The 25,553-nt window shown below is 46.3% G+C and overlaps 1 protein-coding gene across 1 annotated transcript; it reads left to right on the top strand.

Moving 5' to 3' along the window:
• Nucleotides 1-9,310: 9,310 nt before the first annotated feature.
• On the top strand, nucleotides 9,311-13,117 carry MB (myoglobin). Its single transcript, XM_063394887.1, has 3 exons — nucleotides 9,311-9,456; nucleotides 11,378-11,600; nucleotides 12,289-13,117. The coding sequence occupies exons 1-3, from the start codon at nucleotides 9,362-9,364 to the stop codon at nucleotides 12,433-12,435; spliced, it is 465 nt and encodes a 154-aa protein (XP_063250957.1). The 5' UTR covers nucleotides 9,311-9,361; the 3' UTR covers nucleotides 12,436-13,117.
• Nucleotides 13,118-25,553: the final 12,436 nt, after the last annotated feature.

Raw genomic sequence — 25,553 nt, 5'->3', positions numbered from 1 at the left:
GCCATGCAGGAGCTCAGAGGCTTCTAGGATGTTGCTGGTAGCCATCAACTGTTTTCAGAAAATGGAATGAAAATCCCATGCCCCAGTGGAGCCTGTTTTCGGCTTGGAGTGTTGAGGCTGAGCAGAGCCCAGCAGAAATGGTATTTTTCCATGTGTGCCCATGGAGGGTAGCGATCAGGGTGCCACCTCTGAGTGATGAGCTGGGCAAGACGGGGGGCTGCCTGTGCTGAGGCTGGTGCAGGGGTGCCCTCGCAGCACAGTACAATGTGAGTGGGAGGAAAGGGGAGCAGAGCAGCAATGAGAGCGGAGAAACCATCTCAGTCACAATGCCTTTCCGATGGCACCACATCTGGCACGCACACAAAGAAGATGGACTTACCCCACACAAGGACGATGTAATACCAGTCATGTGGAGAAAAGAGGAGGAGGGGAAATACCATGGAAAACAAAATCTCCAGGAGAGGGAAGCATTTCTGTTAGGAGAAGTGGAGCAAGGGGAGTGGCTCTTAGAATTGCCAGGCAGGGAAGTGCCGTTTGCACAGAATCACTTTGGAGACTGGCACCAACTCTCCCTCTTGTGGGCACTTCCCTCTGCTTTGTGTAGAGTCTGGTAGCTGCTGGTCCTGCCAGCAGCCCTGAACCTCTGTTGGCTTCATCCTGATGAGATAGTTCATAACTCCTGTATTAAATACCCATGTGAATTAGGCCAAGAGGGTGGCCTGAGCTGCAGAGTCAGCACCTGGAGTACCCTGGCATTGTGCTTATCACTCACCGGGTGAGAGGCACAACTCTGGCTGCAAAATGAAATACCCGAAAGCAGGACCCATGAAAAGGGAGCAGCAGGTATTGAATCAATGGCTTTTCACACTGACTCCTTGCAGGTCAGACTGGCCAGGACTTCACTTTCCTGCGTTCCTCTCACTTTGCTCAAGTCAGTCTTTTTAGTTTGTTTAAAAAATCAAACAAGTCAAAACCTACCACATTCCCATCTGAATTTCCACCTGAACTCCTCCCCTGCCCCAAAGATTCTCTCTCAGCCCAGACTGTGCTCATGAATGAGACATTTGTATTACAAGTTTTTTGACACAAAAGGTCTGCATGTTTTGTCTGGTCTATCTGCAGTCCCATTTCTTTTCCTGACTTTTTGATCCGTGGTCCCAGTGTGTCCTTCTCTGTTTATTGTTTATGATTTGGACTCTCTCTGCCGCAATATTTAGGTAGGCCCTGTATGTCTTCCTGTGAGAGCCAGTGTACCTCTCTGAGCTCCATGAGCTGCAGGTCTACAAGAGCAGCAGACAAATGCTGGCCTTTTGCTCAGGAGGATAATAAATCCAGCTTAATTTGGCCTTTGCTGTAAACTCATAGACAAGTCACAAAATTAGCACTGAAACACGGAGAAGAAGCATGAATTCACTTGGAGCAGAGTGAAATTCACCACATGGAGTGAAATCTCTGCTGCAGCTGATGGGGAAGGAAATAAAAGGACCACAGGCTAAGATAAGCAATTTTCAGACAGATGCTGCCACAGACCAGCTGGATCCGACCAGCTGTGCCACCAATGCTGGAGCACTTAGCGGGAGGAGGAAGATCAAAAAATAAAACCGTGGTGTTTGAGGAACTCACAATTTAAAAGGCACCAGAGATGGGAGCCCTGCATGTGCAGAGATCTTTGAGGGTAATGGAGCTTCATTTTTATTGTTGATTTGGTTTGTTTAGAATGAGCACACCTGAAAGCTGTTTGTGAATGGTTAGAAAGTGATTATTGGATCTTTATCTTTGTGCATTGGCTGATCTTCTGCAAAGTCACCAAGTCAGAAAGTTGTTTTAAACAGTTTGACTTAGTAAGGCTGCAGCCATGTCTGAAGTATATTTTGGGGAGCACGTATAAAAGGATTAACAAAAATTATGAACTCATGAAAAATTCTGCCTATGGCTGTTAAATGCAAGCATGCAAATATAAACTTGGGAAGTCCTTTAGCCTCAAGTTGCTGTGATGGAATAGAGCTGCTCCTGCTTGTTACACTTTCCCCGGGCACATGCCACTAGTGTTGTTGAGGGAAGAAGCTAGATGAGCTACTTGTCCATGAATCCTGTGTATGAATGATGCTTACAGGTGAGCTTTCCAAAGGTGCCCAGCCTGGGACAGGTGTATATGCAACCCTAGATCCCAAAGAGCTGGAAGGGCTGGCCAGGCTGAGCATTTGACAGGGAAGCTGTGATACACTAGTACCACTACCTAAGGAATGAACCACTGGACTGGGATTCTCAGCAGAGGTGAAATCTTCCAGTATTTGTATTTCTTGTGTCAGTATCTTGTAGCCAGCAGCAAGTCCCACCAGTGGTTGTCTTGCCAGGAGGACCTTGAAGTGGAGAGGGCAAAAGATCTGTTTGCAAGCACAGCAAAGGAAACAACAGGGTAGAGATGCAGAACAGAGACCCCTGACCCCAATTAAATGGTAAATGTTCTGTTCAGGCAGCCAGGCCACCGGTGCTATGTTTAGGGTGCTCACTGCTGCTCAGTGCTGCCAGCGGCTTGGAAAAAACTATTATTATTTTGCCAAGTATTTTTTTTCAGAGGGATCAGTTTTCCTGCAGGAGTTCCCAGTAAGACCAGCAGAGCACAGAAAACACCACTGGATTAGGGGCTGCTTAAACTGATGCTGCTTCTCAGAAGTGAAGTCTTGGTTGTTCCTCTCCTCCCTAAGGGTGCACTTGGTGTTGGAATGATAATGCAAAATGAGACCCTGAACTTTGAAAAGAGCCAACTGCAGCTGGAAGCAAGAACCTGCTGGAGCTCATTAAAAAGCAAGTGTAAACATCAATAATATGAGGGGCAGATCTTGGCTTCCCCATGGGCTCTTATCTCGCAGAAGCTCTATACTTTGTGGATGAGAGGCTGTTTTGCAGGCAAAGGGAATGAAAATGTGTCTTTTTTCTCTCTTTTCACCCCATGAAACTCAGGCAAAGGGAAATCCTAATCTGTATGTGTTGTTTCACTAGCTAGACAGTGTTGCCTAGGGTTTTGGAGGATGGCTCCATGGATGTTTCTTCCACAAAGGATGCCTGCGTAAGTAGCTCTGCCTCCCCGCTCCCCCTGCCAGCATGCATCAGTCCAGCTGTGTGACAAACCAGACCACAGAACTTACCTATCTTCAAAATACACTCTCCAAAAGATAAACACAGTTACTTCAAACTCAGACCAGTTGTTTAATCCAGCTCATTTGAAGCCCTCCTAAAGAACTGCCCAGGCACCATGGGGAGGGGTGGGGAAGGATCTGTTGTCATTGCCTCCAAATCCAATTTTAAAACATGCAGAACCTTGCATTAAGTACTGGTACCTTGAGGGCTATTGCCTTCCCAGTGTGCTGAGAAGGAAATTTGCAGCTGTATCACCCAATTTTACCATGTAGTGATGGGCTCTCATACTCTTTTTTTTGAGAGGCTGACAGCCCACAGACAAGCTGTGTGCTGTGTGCTGTGTGCTGAGGCCCAGTGCCCCCTCTTCCTCGAGGAGTAGCTCAGACAGGAGGAATTATTTATTGTTTTTGGCTCCCTTCAGACTCTGGGCATGGCTGTTGGTGTGTCCCAAGGAAGGGGGGGGCTGCACACAGGGCACTTGTTTGCACAGTGGCTCAGCTCTGTCACTGCTGAGGCTGCTCTCACTCTGGTCTTGGCCATGCTGCAATTGCTGCTGCCTTTGCAGGCACATGAGTACTGCTCCAGTAGCAGCCAGGAACCTTGCAAGGCACCACCCTTATGCCCATGGCACTGGGAAGAGGAGAATTAGGACATTTCCACATAAGGCAGGGAGTGGGGAGCAGACACTCTTTCCAGTTGCCTGGATTTCATCTAACATGATCACTAAATCCCAGCCTCAGCCACATTGTAAATGTCTCTGTTGAAGCTTCCTGTGGGCAGCTCTGATCTGCAGAGCTCAGGGTGGCAGGCAGACACCCAATCCTGAATGCAGGCTGATTGCTTGACCTTTTTTGCCCATATGTGTTTTTGTGGCCCTACCTTTCTCAGTTGTCCTTCAGCAGGCTTTAGTTACAATATTTTATTGATGACGAGGGACAAGGGAGGGATTCCTCTCTTGCTTTAGTGTTTCAAAGGGTAGTACACAAATCTTTGAGTGCCAGTATGGTGTTAAGAAGTCTAATCCACCTGCAGGGACTGCTGCATGCCACATTTCCCACTGACTCCTGGAGATCTGCAGGGTTGCACTGGCATGAGCCTGTGTTCTTAACTTTAAAAAATAATTTGCTCCTGGATGGCTTTACAATCTGCCTGTTGTTCTCTAATCATACTCTTTCTTTCTTAAACTGCACTCACCATTTCCCACACAAAATCCTCAGTCCTTTTGTGCTCTGCATTCCAAGTCCTTCAGAGAAGCTTTGCATCCCCAGAGAGAGCTGCTGCAGCCTCAGAGACAGCCTTGGTTTCTATATTGTAGCTTAAATATTCTTGTCCTGGATTGCCCTTCTGCTTTCCTGCACGTCCTCCCACTGAATGCAAGCAATGGTCTGCAAGAAGTGTCTTGTTTAGCTGAGATAAATGCTTTTTCCTGGTGCTGTGCAGAGTAAAACACACTGTGAGACGCCTTAATAATTGCACAGGAGCTGTGGGTCATGCCTGTGTTATGTCTAATAGTCACCAAAGGCTGAATGCTGTGAGCACCGAAGTGAAGGTAAAGCTATCTCTGATCTTACGGCACAGGGCATGATCCCTGAGAGACTCCATGCTGAGATACTGGTAAGCACATAGCACAGCCCTGCAAACTCACAGCCCAAATCTTTTCCTGATGCTGAAATCTTCTGCTCCTAGTCCTTCCTCTTCCTTTTAAGCAAGCAGGTTGGGTCACCTCTCAGCTGCTGAAATCCGGAAAACCGTCAGTGTGCAAGAGTCCTGCCTGGAGGCATTGCTAAGAATAGTGCCCAAGAACAAGGGGAAGAGAAGAGTGAGCCTGGAAGGGATTTGGCCACTGCCATCATCAGTTAGACTCCATCTCATTTCCTACAAGCAGCGGAGGCTACACAACACTCACAGTTTTGGATGGTGCTCTTACGTGACAGTCTTCTGCTTCTCAGAGTACTGAAGTCAAGGGCAGGGCTGCCCAAAAGACAGTGCATTTGCCCCGCTATGAGATCCCATTACTGTATCCCTCACCTCTCCAGATAAAGCTGCTGTGAGTGCAGAACTCTCACCTGTTTGTCTGCATGGACTGAGCTGCAGTCTCCTGAAACAAAGCACAAATGAATCTCTTAGAAGAAGCTGCATTTCAGCAAAATGCCATAGAAACCACAGCTGTGTTACAGAGGGCCTTTTCCCTGGCATTATGCAAGAGGTAATTATGTAAGCTGTTGTTGTATAATATTCCTGGCTTTTTCAGAGTGCCAGCCTCCCCCTGACCACAGCAGTGTGTATTACTAACGTCACATCATGCTTTATACAACCCAGGCTCACAGCAGAGCTGGGGCTGCTGTCATCACTGCTCCCAGCCATGGGACCCTTGGCTGCTCTCAAGGCTTTTTAAAAATTGTGTTGTGGGGGGAAAAAAGCGCATTGAAAATAAATAAATAAATAAATAAATTTATCAAAATATCTGTTTGTTCCTCTGAGACATTTTGCTGTGTAAGCACACAAGATGGTTTGGGCTGTTTCTTGAGGAAGGACTGGATTTTGGAACAGTTCTGTCTCTTTCTTTCTGGAAAATTTATTTCACAAACTTACTTCAAATGAAAAATAATTCTGTGATTTCTGCCAGTGCCTCTCTTGGGTGCCCATTTCCCTACTTGTAGCAGGTCTGGCTGCAGAGAAAACAGAGCTAGAAATTTGTTCTCTTAACCATCAAGACAGTGTGAGGGACTGCTGGGCTTGCCAACATTCACTTTCCAGACCAGGGTTGGATTTCTCTCTCCACAGCAGTGATACTCTACGAAAAAAATTGAATATGGCCAAACAAACTTGGATGTGGTCCATCCCTGTGGCTGGTGTGTGCTCCTGTGTGTCTCCCAGCTCTACCTGGGTGACTGAGCCCTATGTAATAACCCCCAAACAGCTGGTGTTTCTGAAACCATACCCAAGAGTCAATCCCTGCTCTTTTACTGGTGTGTTTGTGGGCTCATGCAAGTCATAGAACTTCTTTCATCCCTCGTCAATGGGGAGGACAAGCGGCTTTTCTATCCATGGAACAGTGGCATGGTCTAAATTAATGGATACCTGTGAAAGGTGTGCCAGCTGTGGAGGGTGGAGCAAGACAGAAGTAGGATTGCACCCACTGCTCTGCCCGAGATGGCTCTTCACCTGCCTGCTGGGACTCTTAGGTGGGGGGACCTTTCCTAAGCACCTTTTGATAGCATTTTTGAGTAGAAACAAGCCCCGTGAAGTCTCTAGAACTGTACTTCTTGCGGCAGTACCCTGACTCTCAGCTGTGGCTCTACTGCTGTCCCATGGGATCTTCGTCTGCCCCCATCCCACCACTCCAGCCCTCTGCAATATCAAGCCTGGAGGATAGGGGGGACGGCGCAGTATCCCAAGTGACCAAGGAATAACGATGTCTCTACATCCCTCACGGAAGATGAGCGCCTTACCAAAGTTCTGCACCCAACGCTGCAGCCTTGCCTGCCCTACCTTCGAAATGAGAGGACTGCCTGTCTGCCGGCTCCCCGAGCCTTCAAACCGCGGCAGGGCTGGGAGCCCCGCGGTGCTCACGGCCCGGTGTCCCACGGCCACGAGGTGGCAGCAAGGCCTGGCCCACGGGGCCGCAGCGCGGCACCTCCGCCCGCGCCGGGCCGGACAGCGAGCCCCAGAGCGGCCGGGCTGGGAGGGGTGCGCAGTCACCCGGGGCACCGCACCCTGCTCAAGCAGGGGCTGCTCCAGCACCTCCATCCGAGGGGCTTTGCAGTGGGGTGAAAGCGGCCGCACTGCGCCAGTGATGAACCCCAAAGCTTGACCAAAAGCATCCAAGGTCCATTTCTGCTGGTTTAGGGAGAGTGCTTCAGGTGTGGGTGCAGAGACACAGCCACGTGTGCCAGCACAGCTCCGGTGTGGGCAGAGCTGCTTGAAACAGGCTATTCAGTCACCTGGTGCATTTTAAGGGAGGCAGCCGATATGCTGGCTCTCTATGGTTTGTGTTTATCCAGATGATTATGCACGTGATAGATTTTGCCCCAAGGGGAAGACAAGAGGCGTGTAGGTACTCAAATGTTATGTCCTTTTCATGGCTGCAGGGCTGAGGGGTGGTCTGGAGCACTACAAAACTTTTAGTATTTCTGTAGACTATTTATCTGAACTCTAGGGAGAAGAGCTTACAATTTCATTTCATTATTACTTTGCTCACAGAAAAAAGCATTATGGAATCTCATACTCATTTTAAGTCTTCAGACCTTTTAATGTTAATGTCCATACCAGGACTTTCAGCTTCACAGCCCTGGGGAAAGCTACAGAAGGCGAAGAGTCAACCAATTTCAAATGGAGTTATTACAGCAAATGTGTAGTTCCAGCTTGGGGAATATACAGAGCTTGGAGCATAAGCAGCAGCCTCTCATGTACTGGGAGCACATTTCTGTTGCGTCTGAAAGGTGTGTAAACCAGTGTTCAGGATCTGCCCAAGCCTGGAGTTGTACAAATGCTTCATTACTGCTGTGAGGACGTGGGCAGTGAGGTTGCAGATACGTGATCTCCCCTGTTTCAGCCCTGCGCTGTGGAGAGCTGCACGAGAAATGAGTTGGAGGAGTACTAACTTCTATTCCATCAGCTTAGTTTAGTTTGGGTGATTGGTAGTGACCTGGTGTTTGCATAGATAAATCAGGATGAAATCTTGAAGTATTGGATATAGATTTTTGGATGTGAAGCAAACTGATGCATAGAGGAGACAGAAGGGGAGGATTTCAAAGTCTCAAGTTGACTTGGCTGATAAAAGCTTGCAATACGTAATAGCCAAAATGTCCTTACCTCGAGGCTTGGATGCCAGCTGACACCTCCATTGGGCTGTTGCCATCCTTCTTGCCCACAGCATTCCCTTTAAACCTCTGTGTTTCTAAGGGACGTGAGGCTCTGTGCTTCCATCACCTTTGCTGCCTAATTACCACTGAATGTGGGCACCTCTCTCCCCTTGCAAGGCTGGAGCACGGAACTTGTAAGGAGTGGAAGGGTGCAGAGGCACCGATGCAGCTCAGGTCTTGCAGCACTGTGGTAGAGACTGTGGGGTTGAATGCTCTTTTCCTGAATTCCCAGGCAGGTGTCTTCAGCCTATGGATGATATTTCTTGCTTGCTTTCTCCTTGGAAACATGTAGAGGCAGGTGCCATGGTTCAGGACAGCAGTACTGGTTGAGCTTTGGTATCAGGCTGCGCTCTGACTGGAGCAGCCCCTGGAAGGAACCAGTCACCCCGTTGGTGTGCCAGGCCATTATCAGCCCTGACTGGGAGGTAGGATAAAGTCTGGGAGCCCCCCTAAAGCATATTCACACGATTTGTTAGCTCGGTGGCTTTTCCTTCCAACACTGAAATTTTTTGACTTGACAGGAGTAGCCAGAGACCAGAACTGCTGGCTGGGTGGGTGTTGAATGTAGCTTTGCTATGTCCTCATGTTTCTGGTCTGCTGCAAATTACCTTTCTGGCTCAGCTGTACATATCTTGGCTCCAATATCCAGACTCAGCCATCAGCTAATCCTAGGTGTTTCCCAGAAGAGCAGGCATCAGGATCCTGGCAGGCAGGTATGGGGGAACTGGCTCCCATACAGCTTTTTATCCATTCATTCCTCCTGCAGCAGGAGTAGAAATGACTGGGCTGCTTTGAATATGGTTATCTCTTAAAGGCATGTCACAAGTGGTGTGTTACCCCAGGAGAAAAGGATGTGAGATCATTAAGGGAAAGGAAAGGCCTTTGGAGTGATGGAGTCAATACTACTGGCTGTCCTGGCCTTTTCTCCTGCCCACCCTTGGCAGGCTCGAGGAGAGGGAGGCAGGGTGGCCTTGCAGATGACTGTTCTCTTCAGGAATCTCCTGCCATAAAGCTTGACACTGTCTCTGGGTCCTTGGGAACCTGGGACAGGCTCCTGGCACAGCATTCCGGTGGTGCCCTTTCTGTCTAGAGTGGGACATGTGCCAGTCCAATACGAAAAGCAGAAATGATGCCATCAGTGGCACCCACAATAGTACCTGACCCAAAATAGCTTCCTAGGAAAAAGCAGGGAGGCTGATTAGCTTAGACAACCCTGAAAGACAGCAAGAAGTTCAGCTGATGATTGACAGGTGTAGGTTTGTGGGCAGGGGCTATAAATCCCACGGGTGAGCTCTCCAGCCACCCTTTGGGGAAAGGCAAGGCTGCAGGAACTGCTCGGGACCTCTCTTTGGTGAACCATGGGGCTCAGTGACCAGGAATGGCAGCTAGTCCTGACCATCTGGGGAAAGGTGGAGTCTGACATCGCTGGCCATGGCCATGAAATTTTAATGAGGTAGGCAAGGAACTTCAGTTGTAAGAGTAAAGCTGAGAGCTTTTGCTGAGAGACGTGCTTGTCAGTGTTTATTTCAACAAGGTGTTTTCTTTCTTGTAGGGTGGAAGTTTTTGCATTGCTATTTTTGCGTTAAAAGTTACTCACTATGTAAAGTGGCTGTGCTTCTGTCTCTCCATCTCTCTATGGGTGCAGGAGCAGAGTAGTGCTGCTTTTAACACATGGCTGTGCTTTGACTCTCTGCCTCTGGTGGCCATGTTCTGCTTTGGATCCTCATTTCCCAAACACTACAGTGAGAAATGCTGGAGTGAAATGTGTGTCATGGGGTTTCAGATGCTCTGCAGAAAGGATGTGGGGAGGCAGAGAAGGAATGAAAGCAGGGGAAGATCACCTCTGTGGCAATTTTCTTGGAATCTATTTCAGTAAAATTAACTGCAAAGTACCTGACTGTTTCCCTCTCCCCACCTTAGTCTCACCTGGCAGAGCCCTGCCCATCTTGCTTTTTGACCAGAAATCTGTGTGATAATGCTTGTCCACTACCTCATGATGAATTTGAGGTCTGAGTATGAAATGAGGCAGATCCTTTCCCTTACTTCCCTCCTCCATTATTCCAGTGTCAGAAGTATTCATGAGGTCTCCAACTGAGAGGACCCCATCCTCCACATTGTCCTTGTGATCCCGGCACTCGGAGTGGTGAACACCCCAAATACTGCAAAGTGGGAAAGAACATTAGGGGGACATTGGAGCCTAGCTTATCCCTTAAGACCAGAGAGGATGAAGACTTTGAAGAGATTCTCTTCAGCTTCCTCTCAGACTTTGCACACCCAAATGTGCTGGAAAGGGTACAGACACTGAGAAGAGTAGTGGAGATCTGGCGCCTGCTTGGGATTTTCTACTCTAAGCATGGCTAAGGCAAGGAGCCCACACCTCCAGGCATATCTACTGCAAAGCTTTGAAAAATGTTTTTCAAAGATGAGCCAAAGCAGGGGCTGTTTTCCTTACCTGCTTTATCATGTCCTTGATCAGCTGCCATTTGAAGGGAAGGGAATGGAGTGGGAATGAAGTGGGTGGAAGCATGATGGTTTTCCCCTCTTGTGGTCCAGAGAAGGCAAGCTGAAGGGGCAGCAGGAACCTGAGCCATCCTCACCCATCCATCTCTGAGGTGGCTACTTTGGCTTTGAATTTGCCACATGCTAGTAAAAGCAGTTCTAAATGGAAAAGTAATTTTTCTTACAAGTATCACAGAGTAGAGCATAGCATTAAATAAATAAATAAATAAATAAATAAATAAATAAATAAATAAATAAATAAATAAATAAATGTCACCCTGTGACTTTGTGCTCTTCTGCCAATTCAGATATCCTCCAAGGAGTTTCTGAGGGAGGAGAGAGGCAAGGGAAAGAGGGTGGGGGAAAATGATCTGGAACCAAATTCCTCCATGTCGGCAATCATAGGGTTTTGGGGGCACTGTAAACTCTCCCATCCAGATGACATTCAAGAACATATGACCTCCAGATATAAGGGACCTGAGGCTGGGGCTGATTTTTTTTTTTCCTTCTTTTTTCTTTTTTTTTTTTTTTTTTTTTTCTTTTTGTTTGCTTATTTTCACATGACTACAAGAACTCACTCTCAGTATCATGTCTAGCCTTGGCTCTTGGCTCTGTCTTAAAACTGTTCACATAATCCAGTGGATGGGTGCCAAAGAGTTATCAAAACTATATGGAAAAAATACAGACACTTCCTCTGTTGCTTTAGCCGGACATGTTTAGGGCAGTGTCTCTGTCATGACAGGAGGGAATGGAAATAGACAGTGGTGATCATCTTAGGAAATAGGTAAGAAGATGGGATTAAAGTAGATTGAATACTCAAAGGGAGGTACGTCAGGAGCTTCTCCTCTCCAAAGTCATTCTGGTTTTGTCCACAGACTCTTTCAGGACCATCCTGAGACCCTCGATCGCTTTGAAAAGTTCAAAGGCCTGAAGACCCCCGATGCAATGAAGGGCTCTGAAGATCTGAAGAAACATGGAGCTACTGTTCTTACCCAGCTGGGCAAAATCCTGAAGGCGAAGGGTAATCATGAGGCTGAGTTGAAGCCCCTGGCTCAGACCCATGCAACCAAGCACAAAATCCCTGTCAAATATCTGGAGGTATGGAAAAGGGCAGGGAGTCTCAGTGTCTGATACGTAGTGAATGTGTACAGTATGTGAGAGTTGGGCATTCATTTACTGTTGACTAGTTGGACTTCAGTGAGCTCTCCCTCTAGTCCAAGGTCTGTGTGTGCAAGCAGGAGGCACAGAAAGGGCTCATGGTATGCAGATGGTATGTGAATATCCAAGTTTAGATTTCCCATTCCAACCACCACACACAGTCTGAACAACCCTAGACAACAATAAACCAGCCCATGCAGCCTATGCATGCCTGGGAAACTCTATTACATAAGGACTGTCAGTGACTGGACACAAGGGACATACAATTTTAGAGTAAACCCTGAAGGATCCATTGGAGACCAAGACCCATAAAACTAAGTGTTATACAAACACAGGGCATGGATTTGCAGTCTTAATGGATGAGGCAGACAAAAAGTGGAAAGGGCCATGGTCTACTCAAGGTTATGAAGCAGATCAGCGTCAGAGCTAGGAATAGAGCCCAGTGCTTCTGCCTAGCCCAGGCTCCTTACATGCTAGACCTCACTGTCTCTCCAGAGGCTGCAGGAAGGCCTACTGAATTAGCTCAGAGATATTTCCAGGCTCTGCAACCTATTTCTTAGTCTGGCTTTTCTGAAAATAAACCTTGAGTGTCCCTTCAGTTTTTCTTTCTCTCTTTCCTTTCTCTCAGTTCATTTCTGAAGTCATTATCAAGGTCATTGCTGAAAAATACGCTGCAGACTTTGGGGCTGATTCCCAGGCTGCAATGAAGAAGGCTCTGGAGCTGTTCCGAAATGATATGGCCAGCAAGTACAAGGAGTTCGGTTTCCAGGGTTAGCACATACGCACAAAAGAACACGATGGAGGGCCTGGCCACGCATCCTTCCCCAGCGCTGTTTCGGACATCTCACAATTGGCCATCTCTGATGTGTGGGAAAGCTTTGATGAGAGGCCAAGAGTCACTCCAGGCAGCATAGAGGCACTCAGAGTGATATCCATGATAAACTGTCATTCTCTGGCTTCATATATACAAAAGAAATATTCTGCTTTCTTAGGAAAAATAACATTAGGGGTTATCTGTGAGCTTCAGAGTATCTTATCCCCTTTCTCTCTCTCCCTGAAACTCAGTCCCATCTGAGAGGCAAATGGCATGGCCAAAGATGAAGGGATGTGGAGGATCAAGGGAAGTATTGAGTGTGGTGAATGAGTGAAGGAATGACTCAAATGAGAGATGTGAGAATGGGAAGCAGGGACACAGCATCCTATTCCTCCCACATGTGAGACTGTTAGCAGGTTACTATGGAGAGCTTCCAGCACATTGTTACCTTGCTTTGTGGGGGTGAATGCAGCCAGTCAATCTCCAGTGCCTGCCAGTTCTGGAGAGTTTAGTTGTTACTTACATTAGCAAAACTATGAAGAGCAGTACTCCCTGTGATCTGTGGGCTTCTAGCAGCTGCCACTATGTGTCTGGAGGTCTGTTGCACTGGGAAGTGAAGTATGTGTTTCTCAGAAATAAAAATCCCTGCACCAGAATCGTGTGTTTGTTCTTGGCTGTACAAACACCTCAGAGAGAACTAGGGGAGAAGGAGAAAATGGAAAGGTGTTTTGCATACATATCTGGCTGCAGAGCAACCTGCACTGTCAGTCCATGACCTGAGCAGCACGTGGAATCTGTCTTAACCAAGGACTCAGGGCACTCAGATGTCACCATGGGGACGTGACCTGATTACCAGACCTCACAGCACAAGACAGCAGCCTCAGCTCAATGCTTCAGAGCTGAGAGAAGTGCTCCCTGACTGTGGCCATGGCCACTGCTGTGCTGGGAGAATGTGGTAAGATCCCTTGTTCATTTATGGGGAGGTGGCATGTGCAAGAAGACTTGGGTCCCAGAAGCAATGCAGTGCATCGCTCTCTCCAGACACTGGAAAGGAGGAATGATCACCCCAGGCTGCAATGGCAACATACGCTGTAAAGACCTAAACTCTGGTCTTTGCAGCCTTTCGAATTTTTGCTGAGGTGCCTCTGCAGTGCATGCTGCATTCTGTTTATGGATGTACACCCGCGTCCTGTGGGGGACCTTAAGGGATAGACATTATGGCAAGATGCCTCCCTCTGCCTGTCACTGTCTCCCCATCCCAATACCAGGGGATTGCGGCTAGGGGAAATGCATGGAAGTGACACAGCTGCTCTTTTTGGTGTGGAGAAAGTAATGCACCTTATCTCACAGAGACAGTGTGAGGGCAAGCACAAGGAAGAAAAAGAGGTGCTTGGTAACAGCAGCTACTAGCAGGACCTAATTCAAGGTACTCCCTGCTACACTGTGTGCAGTGGAGACAGTGAAGGAGCCACCAGATCCCTTAAAAATCAATCCTGAACCAGCATGATCTGCTGTGTCTTTGGTCAGGGCAAAGGCCAAAAGAATTCAGTCTCTGAAAGGAGAAGGAACAATAAATTCCTTCCCAGAACAGTGTATATCTGATTTGTTACCGTTTACAAATCCTCGCTTTACCTCTGGGAGCTGGCTTGGTGTTTCAACCTTTCAGAGGGGGTCACAAAGGCATATGTTGTCACCTAGATGAAGTTACAGCCAGGTGGTCCCTGGCTTAAGCAGTGTGCTTCATCTGACTCCAGTCTAGTCTGCCTGGTTTTGTGGGGAGGGCAGTATGTTTAATTAAGGTCTAGGATTGCTTGTCCAACACAATAAGATTTCCTGCCAGTGCCAACAGACTCTGCTTTAGGATTAAAAGCTCTCCTATAGCAGCTGCCTCCATCAGTCTGAGTGGGACTGGAGTTGTGTGGATATTTTTATGTAGGACAGGGTGGTGGAGGAGGGAGAGTTTTCATGTGTGTTGTGCTTAGTTACCAGTTATTAGGTACCTGTACTGAATGTCAGTCCATTGGGAGCACTGACCTTCTCTCTGCCTGCCTTAACCCCATTGTGTCAGTGTGCTAGGGACCACACTTAAATCTGTTGGTCAAATGTGGGGCCTAATGGAGGTTTTCCGGTTGAGCCTATGGCTCAGTGAAGATGTGCAAGCCGAGATGAACCAGCACGTTCAAGTACCAATAACAGTGCAGGTAACTCCAGCAGTCTCAGTGATTTGGGGTGCTTGTGGTGAAATCCACATCTCCGCACCTTTGCTACTCTAGGCACAGAATATGCCCTTGGCTGAGTCCTGACATAACTGCAGGGATATATGGAATTCCCACAGAGTCTATAAAACTCCTGCAATAGCCCCTGCTTTAAGGGCTGGGGAAGTTTCCTAGAGCCAAGGGGATGGCAAGGAAAGGATTTTTCAGCTTTGTGCTGTATTGATTCAGAGTCCTTGCTGGACCCTTTCATTCTGCTGCTAGCATGTAAAGCTTTTCTAGTTCATATATGGGACAAAGTCCTTTAGTGGAGATAAACCATATCAGTGCAAGCCCAGACATTTTCCTCCTTCCTTTCCAGAAATAGCTTTACATCAGGTGGATGGCTCCCAGGGACTTGTCCCCAGGCCCCTCCCCATTGGGCCCATGTGGTGTCACATACACGTTCCCAGTCACACTGGGATGTGGATTGTGTGGCTGCCAGCCTCCTTGCTCCAGCACGTACACACTGACTGCAGCCAGGTCAGGCTTGCGGCCCCTCTCCCTGCTGCAGTTTCTATTGCATGGCAGAACTCGCCATGGTACCGAGCCAGTGACCTGTCTTGGCTCTCTTGGGCTTCGGTGTCAGACACCAGACACTCATCAGAATCTCAGATGACGGGAGCAGGCCCATGCTTCCCAGACACTGTGCAAATGAGCTGTCAGCCCCAGCCAGGGTGCAACAACACTGCAGGCTGTGCTGCCTGTCCCCCTCGTCTTTCCCTCTGTCTGCTGATCCTGCCTGACTCCAATACACCTGCCAACGTCAAGTGGCATCACAGAACAAGTGCTGGGGACCATACTATTAATCCTGTGATCTGTCTCTTGGTCACCTCAGTGGGAGAAAGGGATAGGGCTCCGATGACTAATTATGTTAAATATTTAGCACATTAGTATGAAGCTTGTGACATTCTTCATATTTGCATCTCCCTGCAGGGATAATGGGAGGAAAGGGCAGGGATGTTTCTAGTCCATGTAATAGTCACTGAACAGATAAGTCTGGTTTCTGGGAATTGAAGCACAGATAGTGCCTGAAGGATGTAATGCCTATATGACATTAATTTAATTAGGAGACAAATGCTCACCTATACTACATGCTTTCAGATAAGGATTATTTTTGTCATGATCCCTATCATTTCTAGCACCTGGCCAAAACCTATCCTGTATGTTATGCCACTGAGGAAAATAAATAAGGAACTGGGTGTTTTTTTGATGTAGACATGCTTGCCTATTACATTTTTTCCAGAATGTGCATGGCATCAGAGAATGTCCTCCTTCTTCCTGGACTCATTCATTTCAGGTTTGCTCAAGGCTGCTTTTCCAGGCTGTGCAGGCTTAACAATCAGAGTCTGTACTACTTCTCAAACTGAGTGCACACACAGACACATGCAGACACACAGATACACACATATCTATACACAAGAACCAGCTTCAAAACACACATCATAGCAAAGCTCATCTGTTCAAATCCTTCAGATTCCAGCGTTCTTGTGTGCCAGTTCTTCATCTGAAGGGATGACACACATGAGTTCTCACATTGTGTGACTGAGGTACAACCTTGAAATAGCTAAGGTCTAACCAAGTGGGAAGACAGAGTATGCAAGGACAGGGCACCTGGGGAGTACTGGTGGATAGTAGGGCTGTTAATTTCATGAAGTTGTGCCACCAGAGTCAAGGAAGTCACCTGGAACTAAGTAAGTGAGAAGAAAAACTCAATCAGTCTCTTTTATCCAACAGCCTAATATATAAGCACTTATGAACATGAAAGAGTCACAACAATGCAGCGTTCTTAACCAGAACATAAATCCCCCCCTCCCATGTGATCATAGGTACAACAAGCCTGTCTCCCAGTCCTGTGACTTCTATAAAATCCTTATCCAAATGCCAGCAAAGGTGACCTTGTGGCTTTTTAAAGCAGTACTTTATAGTCACTTGACTGCACTTTACCAAAGTCCTTTCCCAGTTTGGCTTTCATCCCCTGCAAATAAATAAACAGAACAGGTTGCCTCTACCCTCCCCTCCAGCCCTGTAGTGACCACCCGTGATAAGCCGTGTCAGACAGGCAGGTCTGGGGCCGTCCTGGCCAAGGCAAGGCATGCCCTGGCATGAGGTATGCCAGCATATCTGGTAGGTGCATGGAGAAGGCAGTGTGTATTTGGGATGGGGAGGGATACATACTGGTGTGTATCTTAGCTGCACCTTATGTCTGGAGGAGAGCTTAAAGGAAATTATGCCTGTTTCCTCTTTCCCTTCTCCAAGGAAAGCTCAGTATTAATGCAGCTGCTGGGTGCTTGATCTTATTTTAGATTGTCCTTAAAGCAGGTTCAAATGTTCAAGTGTCAGAATAGATTTGGGTGGAAGACCTGGATTATTAGCTCTTAATTCTCTATGTCTCCACGCTTAGCTTGTGGATATTCCGTTACTTCCCAGTATAGATAATAAATTGTGCTTTTATTAAGCATTTTTATCTTCTGTCCTCCCTTAACATGTTTCCTCATTCAATATAAATTCCAGCATCCAAGCTCTCACCAGAAGGGTGGAAAATTCCTGGAGCTGATACCCTCATCCAGATCTGGGCTTGCTCTGCTCAGGGCTTGCATGACATCGGACTAGTCCTCTTGGCAAGCCTTGGGGTTATCTGGAGAGTTAGCTGATACAGTGTCAAAGTGAGTCTGTGTTTTTTCACTCAGCTGGATGAATAGTCTGGTGTCCTTTGAGGGATGCCATGGATTAACTGTGAGTTGGTTTGGTATAAAGGAGTAAAAATACCACAGAGTTTTGTCTAAACCAGCCATACGGTGTCTCTGCAGAGTCTGGCTAAGCAAAGGGTTTGCACCAGTCACACTCAGACAAGCTGTCTCGAGATGGTGGAAAAGGAGGCAGAACACACCAAGTACCACACTTGCAGCCCTCAGCTCCCTCTCTGAGGGCAAATGAATCCATGGATTTTGTAAGGAAGAAAGAAAAATGAAATACTGGTGGGAAATGGAGGCACAACTGCTTCCCCCACAAGGCTATTTACTCTCTTAGTGCCTCTTGAAGAGCAATAGCATAATTCTGACAACCCTTCGGCTGTGATATAATGGAGGGAGTTTTCTAACTTAAGCTGCTAATTGGTGTGCTTTTGTGTGGGAAAAAAGATGGAGTTTTCCCACAGTGCTAAGAGTATGGATGTGATGCTTTCACAAAGCTGGCCCATAAATCATGAGAAAGAAACTTTTTGTACATTTTGTTTTTGCCTTGATAATAGCATGTATTACTAACTCAACTAATTCCTCAGGTAATTTTATCATGTCATGTTTAAAGTGGTGTCCCTATGTCCCTATGTCCCCTCTACAGAAGAGAAATGATCCCTCAGCGCATAAAGTCATCAATTTTTTTCCTTTCCAGTCAAATCTTCTGTCCTGAAATGGAGTTCTTCATAACACTCACAAATTGTTAGCTCATAACAAGAAGAGTAATTAGAAAATAATTCTTAACATATTTCCTACTATGATTTTTCTAGTTTAGCAAAGTCATAGCTTCCTTTTCTGTTTTAGATCAGAAACTTGTTGACTGTAACATCTGGGACATGCTCTGTTCTAATGTTAATGGTAATTAAGAACTCAGTTTCATCCAGTTTAAAACTCTCAGTCTGTGAAATACTGAAACTATACCTGAGTTATTTGCTCTACTGTTCTTAGCCTAGACCTTAGTTAGCGGCCTATCTATGCTTTCCATCTACAGTACTGTGCAATTAAGCCCATTTTAGGGAGGGTAAACTCAGGCAGTGAGACACAAGCACATTATTTTCAGGCTTTGTTCATTCAGCTGTCTACTAGGCCAGGCTGTTGACTGCAGGGCAGTGGATGTTTGTGATCTTTTTGTGTAGGAAGACCTGTGAAGTTGTGCAATCTGCCAGAGAGCAGTTCTTGCTTTGAAGTGGTTGCATTTTAGCAGTTGTGAAGGACATCCTGTATACAGACATGCAGTCACAATTCGGGTGCAGTGTAAATAGCCCGATAGATTACAGATGCTGCATGCAAACTGAAGCAGTCTAAAAGCTTTGGGGCTGAACTTGAAATTATGTCATCTGGAGATGAACTATGAACTATGGTGGCACTTGGGAGTTTACTAATCTTCTCACTTCCATAGAAAAGAAGACTCCTAGACTGAGATAATAAAGGACATGGTTATCTAAATATGTCACCAGCAGAACAGAGGTCCCTAAATCCTAGTGTCTGAACCTCAGATCTTCCTGTGTAGTTATGCACATGCAATTTCATCTGTAATTCCCTCCTTGATTTCTAACATTTTGTCACCATCTTGGGTGGGTCTAAGCCATCTAGGGTTCATTTGCCTCACTTTATAATCCACAGAAGCAACCTTCTTCTGCCTACTTTGGCAGATCCAGTCATATTTTGCCTAATCCAGCCTCCAAAAAATGCTGTTCCTACTACCTCTGTCCAATAGTGTGATTAGTGAACAAGGTTCAGGTGCATGCCTGTTATCACATAGATAGCTCATAATCCTTTGGTCTTTTAAAAATGAGCTGTGCCTTTCCATTTTGGAAAGGGCTTGCCTTCAGGAGACCAGGTTTCAATGATGGATCCCTGCCTGACTCGTGTGCCTGGGCTCTAATGGAGTAGGCTTAAAACAACCAACCAACCAAACACCGCCCCCCGCCCCCCCCCCGCCCCCAGTGCTGGTTTTCCTACTGACTGTACTTAGCTAGCCCTCCTCACTCAACACATGGCTGGCTGAATCCTTTTAAACCACCAAACTCCCTGTTGGTGTGCTGGAGTCCTGGGCAAGTGGTTCAGCCTGAAGTATTTCTGCTCTAGCAACCAGGTCTGTCTAAAAGCCTTCATACACCTTTGAGGCTGTTACTGTCTTAATGGGACCACTCCTTCTTAAGGGGATTCTCTTTGAGAAGAAAAATGGAGAGAGGAGGAAGAAGATATTTCTGTGCCTAGCATTAAATGACATATTGCAAAGCATGAGGTATCTGCTTGGGAGAAACAGCTTATGTGACAGCCTGCTGTGTGGTGTTCAGAGAGTCTGGGGTTGTTTTCCCTGCGAGCTATGCTTCCAGCCTCTCCTCCCAAATCATTGACAGTAACATCTGGATCTATCCATACTCATAGTTTTCTTTGGAAGAGTGCGAGTGCAACAAGAGAAAGAGGGTTTTCTTTCCTTATTGCTCTGTTTTGAGGACAGCTTGCAGCTATGCCTGGCTGGAAAGAATGTACAGGTTTCATGGAGGAAGGTTGAGAAACATTTCCTTTCTGCATCACATCCCTGTTCATACACATAGTGGCTCATAACTGGGAAGTTTTCAGTTCCAGTTCTTCTGGCAACATACAGTAGGGAAAAATAGAAATGGAGGCAATACTTTTTCTTTCCATCTACAGTCAAGTTGCAGATGGGCAACACTGCATTGCCCTCAGTAAAAGGGTTAATTATGGAGAAAACATGTTAGAGCCTCTCAGCATTAGAAATAGACCAAAACAGAGTAAGTGCTGCATAGTACAGCATCCTTTCAAGTACTGGTGTTGGTGAGAAAAGAGATAATACATACTAGAGAGTGTCTATTGAGAGAGAGAGACACACCACTTGTATCTTGAGGGCAGAGAATATTAGAAATAAATTTAAATAATAGCCTTTCTTTGGGCATTTAATTTCCCTCCTGTTGGAATTGCTTACCTACAGTTATATACAATTAAGTCTGTGATGAGAGCACGTGTGTGTGTGTGTGTGCGCGTACATCACAAAGGCTATAGTTAATACACAGAACTAAATGTTTTGTTCCGGAGCCCCAAACGTACATGGCCTCTCAATACTCATGAATTTCAGTGGGTGTGAGACCTTTCAAAGACCTGGATTCATACAGCAAATTCTTTGCCACAGGCTTAGGATTAGTGACTTCTTTCTGCTCATGATGCAGTACAAACTTGGAAATCAGCTCTGCGTCTATTCATCAGCTGAAGTATGAGCCCCTTTTATTAGTGCCTTTTGTGGCAATAACTGTGATCTATTTAAAGCCTCCAAACTGCAATTCCCCACAGCAGATGTAGTGGAAGCAGATATTCATGGAAATCAGTCAAAATGAGCTTGTGTTGCTGTGCAAAGGGTGGGCTCCATTCTGCTCAGCAACAGTTACTCAATTCTTGCTACATGGGCTTTGGCTCCTCCTTTGGTGGTTTGGGGCTTGGTGCTAGGTTTCCTGGGAAAATTTTGCTGCCATTTACAGTTCCTGCTTCATATTCACTGTCTTTCATTTCTCCCCCTTACAGGGCATTCAAGGAGGAGACACTGCTCTTCTTGTGGCCTAACTCTGCATCGTCAAAGATGTCATGGCTAAATCCATGCAGTATGACTGCCAGCCATGGTCCAGTGTTAACAGCACCAAACTCATTCTCATCCCAGCAAGTGATGATTAAACAAGAACTATGAAGCTGCATAGGTGGGTAGGTGTTGCAGAAAACCAGGGGGGCTCAGTCAGATACTTTTATGTGGGAAACTGTTGAGATGCTTTGGTTTGTTTGGGTTTTTTCCTTAATGAACCGTTTTATTTAACTCTCATCCTCTGCATTTGGCTGACTGGTGTCAGAGCTGGCCAAGTTCAGGGTTTCTCTGCCTGGTAGGATACCATAGATGGCTGTTAGGAATTCTGGATAGGAAATTTTTTGGTACAAATTACTATGTAAAACAAGGCTCATATTTACAACAAGAGCTGCTCCCTGTTAGACTGTTCTTATTGGAGTTGGACTGGAGCAAACCGAGAAAAGAGCAAAAGATGCACTAGGTATGCCTGAGAAGGCAGAGTCCTTGCAGTGTGTAAGACTCTCGCAGGAGTGGTCAGAAGTCCATATAAAACCTCAAAAGTCCATACAGGGAACAAAACTATTCAATACTAGTACAATTTAATATTTATGACACAGGTGGTGGGTTCAGGTGCATCCTCAGCAATTTTGCAGATGACACCAAGCTGAGTGGTGCAGTTGACTTACTAGTGACAAGGGATGACACCAAGTTCTGCTCCACTCTTAAGCTATATAGGGTTGTGTCCTGAGAAAACTGTTCTATAGAGGAATTAATGCAACTCCCCAGTACAGCCTAAAGTAGTTGTCATGACATCGCTTGTTCATTTGTTTATTTTTCCCTGAGTAATTGAGATTTGGCCTGTGACAGAGACGGTAATGAGAAGCATATTTGCCCACCCAGGCTGCAGAGAAAGACTGTAAATGATGACATTAGTCAAGTAGGAGTTTGAGTCATGTTTGGTACCACAGCACAGCTGGGTCAAGAAGAAATCCTCTGGGAAACTGAGCAAGGAAAAATGGGAAAGAAAAAAAAAGCACTTCAACTAGCACTGACTATTTCTTCTTTGTTGTCATTATTTCCTTGGGATGTTGTCACATGCTTTACTAGAAGATATATTGCTTGGCCCAAGTACGAGGGATTTCTTCCTTCCAACTCTTCAGTAAATCCTAAAGTTCTTCTCAAACCAAGATTGCTATAAAAACTGGGATTCCTGGTTCAGACTCTTTCTTCCATTCAGTTAATTCTTACTGTCCAATGTCCCAGATGTGAAACAGCTGCTCACACAGCAGCATCTAGCCAGTAGTTGGAGATCTGATTAGACACTGAAATGAGAACTGGAACCTGGGAAAGGACATTTACATCTTCAGATTCAATCTGCTTCTTTATTACAGACATAGTAGTGGGCTATGTCATTCCACATTCAGATGGCTGGCTTCAGAGTTTCATTGTAGAGCATCTTCCCCAGCTTTCCATAGGACATCATTTATCAAAAGAAAAATCCCAAAAAACCAAAAAAACAACAACAACAACAACAAAAAAAATCCCAAACAAACAAAAAACAAACAACCCCTCCCTCAACCCCAAAACCCACAAAAACCCACAAGCCCCCCCCCGAAGCCTCCAAAAACCCCAAAACAAACAAAAAACCCCACCCCAAAACCCTTCCTCAGTGAAAACCTTTTGATCCATTTGAGGCATTATCTTTATTCTAATTGGTGGATGAATGACTAAGTGTTTGGGCAAAGCACAAGAGACCAAAGATAAATAGTCTGTACTCTGTAGACAACCTTGCTGAGCTGACATTTGTTCCCAGTAAGGGTTGCACTAAGATATTTTCCCAATAAGGTAAAATTATTCTGTTTCACTCCCCATGAATGTAAAAAAATAAGAGTGTGACTATCATTCCTTAAGTCACTTGACTGTCTTGTGCTGCAGATTCACCTTTGCATTGACATAACTGTTACAGAAGACCACATCCAGTTTTGTAGTGCAGCTTCTAAAATTCCTCTAGAAAAGCTGGGTATAAGCACAGCGTACTTGACATGCAGCTGTTGACTCCTGCTGTTTCTCTTGCAGGCTTAACCTGCTCCAGAAAGGGACAGTCACTTCAACCAAGGACAGACTTCACTCATTTGCTTCCAGATGCTCCATCCTGGTGCAGAGGGTAATGTGACACGATTTCATTACATGGCCTAATATACTCAACACAGCTTTAAACGGTACAGAAGCAACACCAGTGAGACACAAAATACACTCAAATGGATCTACTTGTTCTTCACATAACTCCTTTGGGTAATTGTGAAACATAGGGGGCTCGATGTGTAGGACTAGGCACCATGACACAAAGGACTTCAAAGAGATTCTAGCAAGTACAAGGTGTCAAGATAAGAGGTAGCTCAGCTTACAAAACAGCCAGAGAAAGGAGATGAGCACTGCCAACAAAACTGGATTCAGTTGCAGAAAGTAACCCTAAGTGACACACTTTGACATTAGCTTCATTGTGAGCTCAACTTGAAGTTTATGGAGGGAAATTCTTTAGCCATGCTTTATTGAAGGACAGAAAAAATGACCTCAGATGATACAGATGATGTCTACTACTTTCTAAAGAAAAAAACCCACCCAAATCTATTTTTCTAATGTCATGTGGGGAGCACATAATCATACATAAGATGTAGTGGTTGATACTGTCACAACAGACTTCCCTCGTTTTGGTAGATGTAATGAGTTGGATTGCCACATTTTCAGTCAAGCCAAACAGCATCAAACCATTCCCTGGGAAAAGTTCAAATGCAAATGGTCATACTCTGTCAACTGTGACTCATTGCATCAAGTCCAGTGACTAAGAGGGTCAAGAACAATTAATTCAGAGACTAAGGTACCAGAGCTTTCACTTCTGCTGCTGCACTTCAGGATCATGCTTGGAATAAAGCTTGAGAACTCATTTCACCAGCTTCTCTTCCTGAGCTTTGGGGTCATCACTGTTTCTCTGAATGTGAGCCCAGCACTCTGAGGTGAGCGACAGAGGACAGTAGCTGCCTGGCAGCTGCTCATAGGGAGTTTTATTTTGCCTTCCCTCTTCCTTTAACCAGAATTTCCACGATTGGTCATGGAAACCTTCCTGCAACACTGTCAAGGCAAGCTGCCCATAGATGAAGAGCTTAGCGCTATCCAATTTCCCAGCTGAGAATTTTCCCACCTGGCATTATGCAGCAAAGGAATGGTTACTCAGGCTTTTAGCTACCAGCACGCCACTGGACTTCATAGCGGTTAAAGCATGAGGTTTAACAAACTGACATTTGTTCAAGTGTGTTTTGTCAGAAAATTCCTCCCTGGCCCACTGGCAGAGCTGGGCCGCCGGGAGCCGCACACTCATTCTCAGCCCTGAGGCCAAGGGGTTGCCCCAGGAGCCACCGCGTTTGCCCAGCGGCAGTGCCCTAGCTCGGGGCGTGTGAGGGAGGGGAGCCGCGTTTCAGGGGACGCTTTCAACCCCGCTGCTCGGGGGTCATGACTGCTGCTGAAATAGCGGGAAGCGCTTTCCCGGCGTTTCAACTCCCCCACCCTCCAAATAATCCAGTTCCTCAGAATTCTGCATTTTGCACAGGAATTTGTGTTTTGGTGGCACCCCGGGGGCGGATGGAGCCAGTTCTGAGCACAGGAGGGGGCCCTGGCGCGGACATGGCGCGGGGCCATCACTGAGGGGGAGCCGCCACGAGATGGCGGCCTGGCGCCTCGCGACCCCGCCGAGGGGCGGGGCGCGGGTGATTTTTCCTCTTCTTTTCTTTCTTTTCTTTCTTTTCTTTCTTTTCTTTCTTTTCTTTTCTTTCTTTTCTTCTTGTTCTTGTTCTTTTTCTTGTTCTTGTTCTTGTTCTTGTTCTTGTTCTTGTTCTTGTTCTTGTTCTTGTTCTTGTTCTTGTTCTTGTTCTTGTTCTTGTTCTTGTTCTTGTTCTTGTTCTTGTTCTTGTTCTTCTTCTTCTTCTTGTTCTTGTTCTTGTTCTTGTTCTTGTTCTTGTTCTTCTTGTTCTTGTTCTTCTTCTTCTCCTTCTCCTCCTTCTCCTTCTTCTTTTCCCTTTTCTTCGTCTTTTTTTTTTTTTTTTTTTTTTTTTTTTTTTTTTTTTTTTTTCTTCCCTCCCATTGTTGTTGGTTTGGTTTTTGTCTGGCTTCTTTCACACCAACCCCTTTCCCCCCTCAGTCGTCTCCCACAGTCAGGGGAGCTGTGCAGAGCTGTGGGTGAGCATGTAGGGGTCTGTGCAGCGCACAGCAGCGGTGGGAGCCTGGCTGCCAGCCATTGTGGAGGAGTGTGAGGGATGCTCCTCGGATAGCCCTCGACAGGGAAAACTTGCTGGCCCATCCCTTTGCTGCTCCCACACATATCCCCAGCCCCTTTCCTAACCCGCAAGGGAGGGTCAGCGCGCTGACACAGAGCGTGGCTCAAATCCATATTGAGCATGGTGTAGGAGAATTCAATCTCCTCTCTCCTCCTTCCATCCTTGGGCACCCACTTGCACCTCCTTCTGCCACACT

This window comes from Prinia subflava, chromosome 4, assembly GCF_021018805.1.
Source record: "Prinia subflava isolate CZ2003 ecotype Zambia chromosome 4, Cam_Psub_1.2, whole genome shotgun sequence".
Lineage (NCBI taxonomy): Eukaryota > Metazoa > Chordata > Aves > Passeriformes > Cisticolidae > Prinia > Prinia subflava.
Note: the sequence above shows the minus strand (reverse complement) of the source record. Positions and strands in the feature narration are given on the sequence as shown.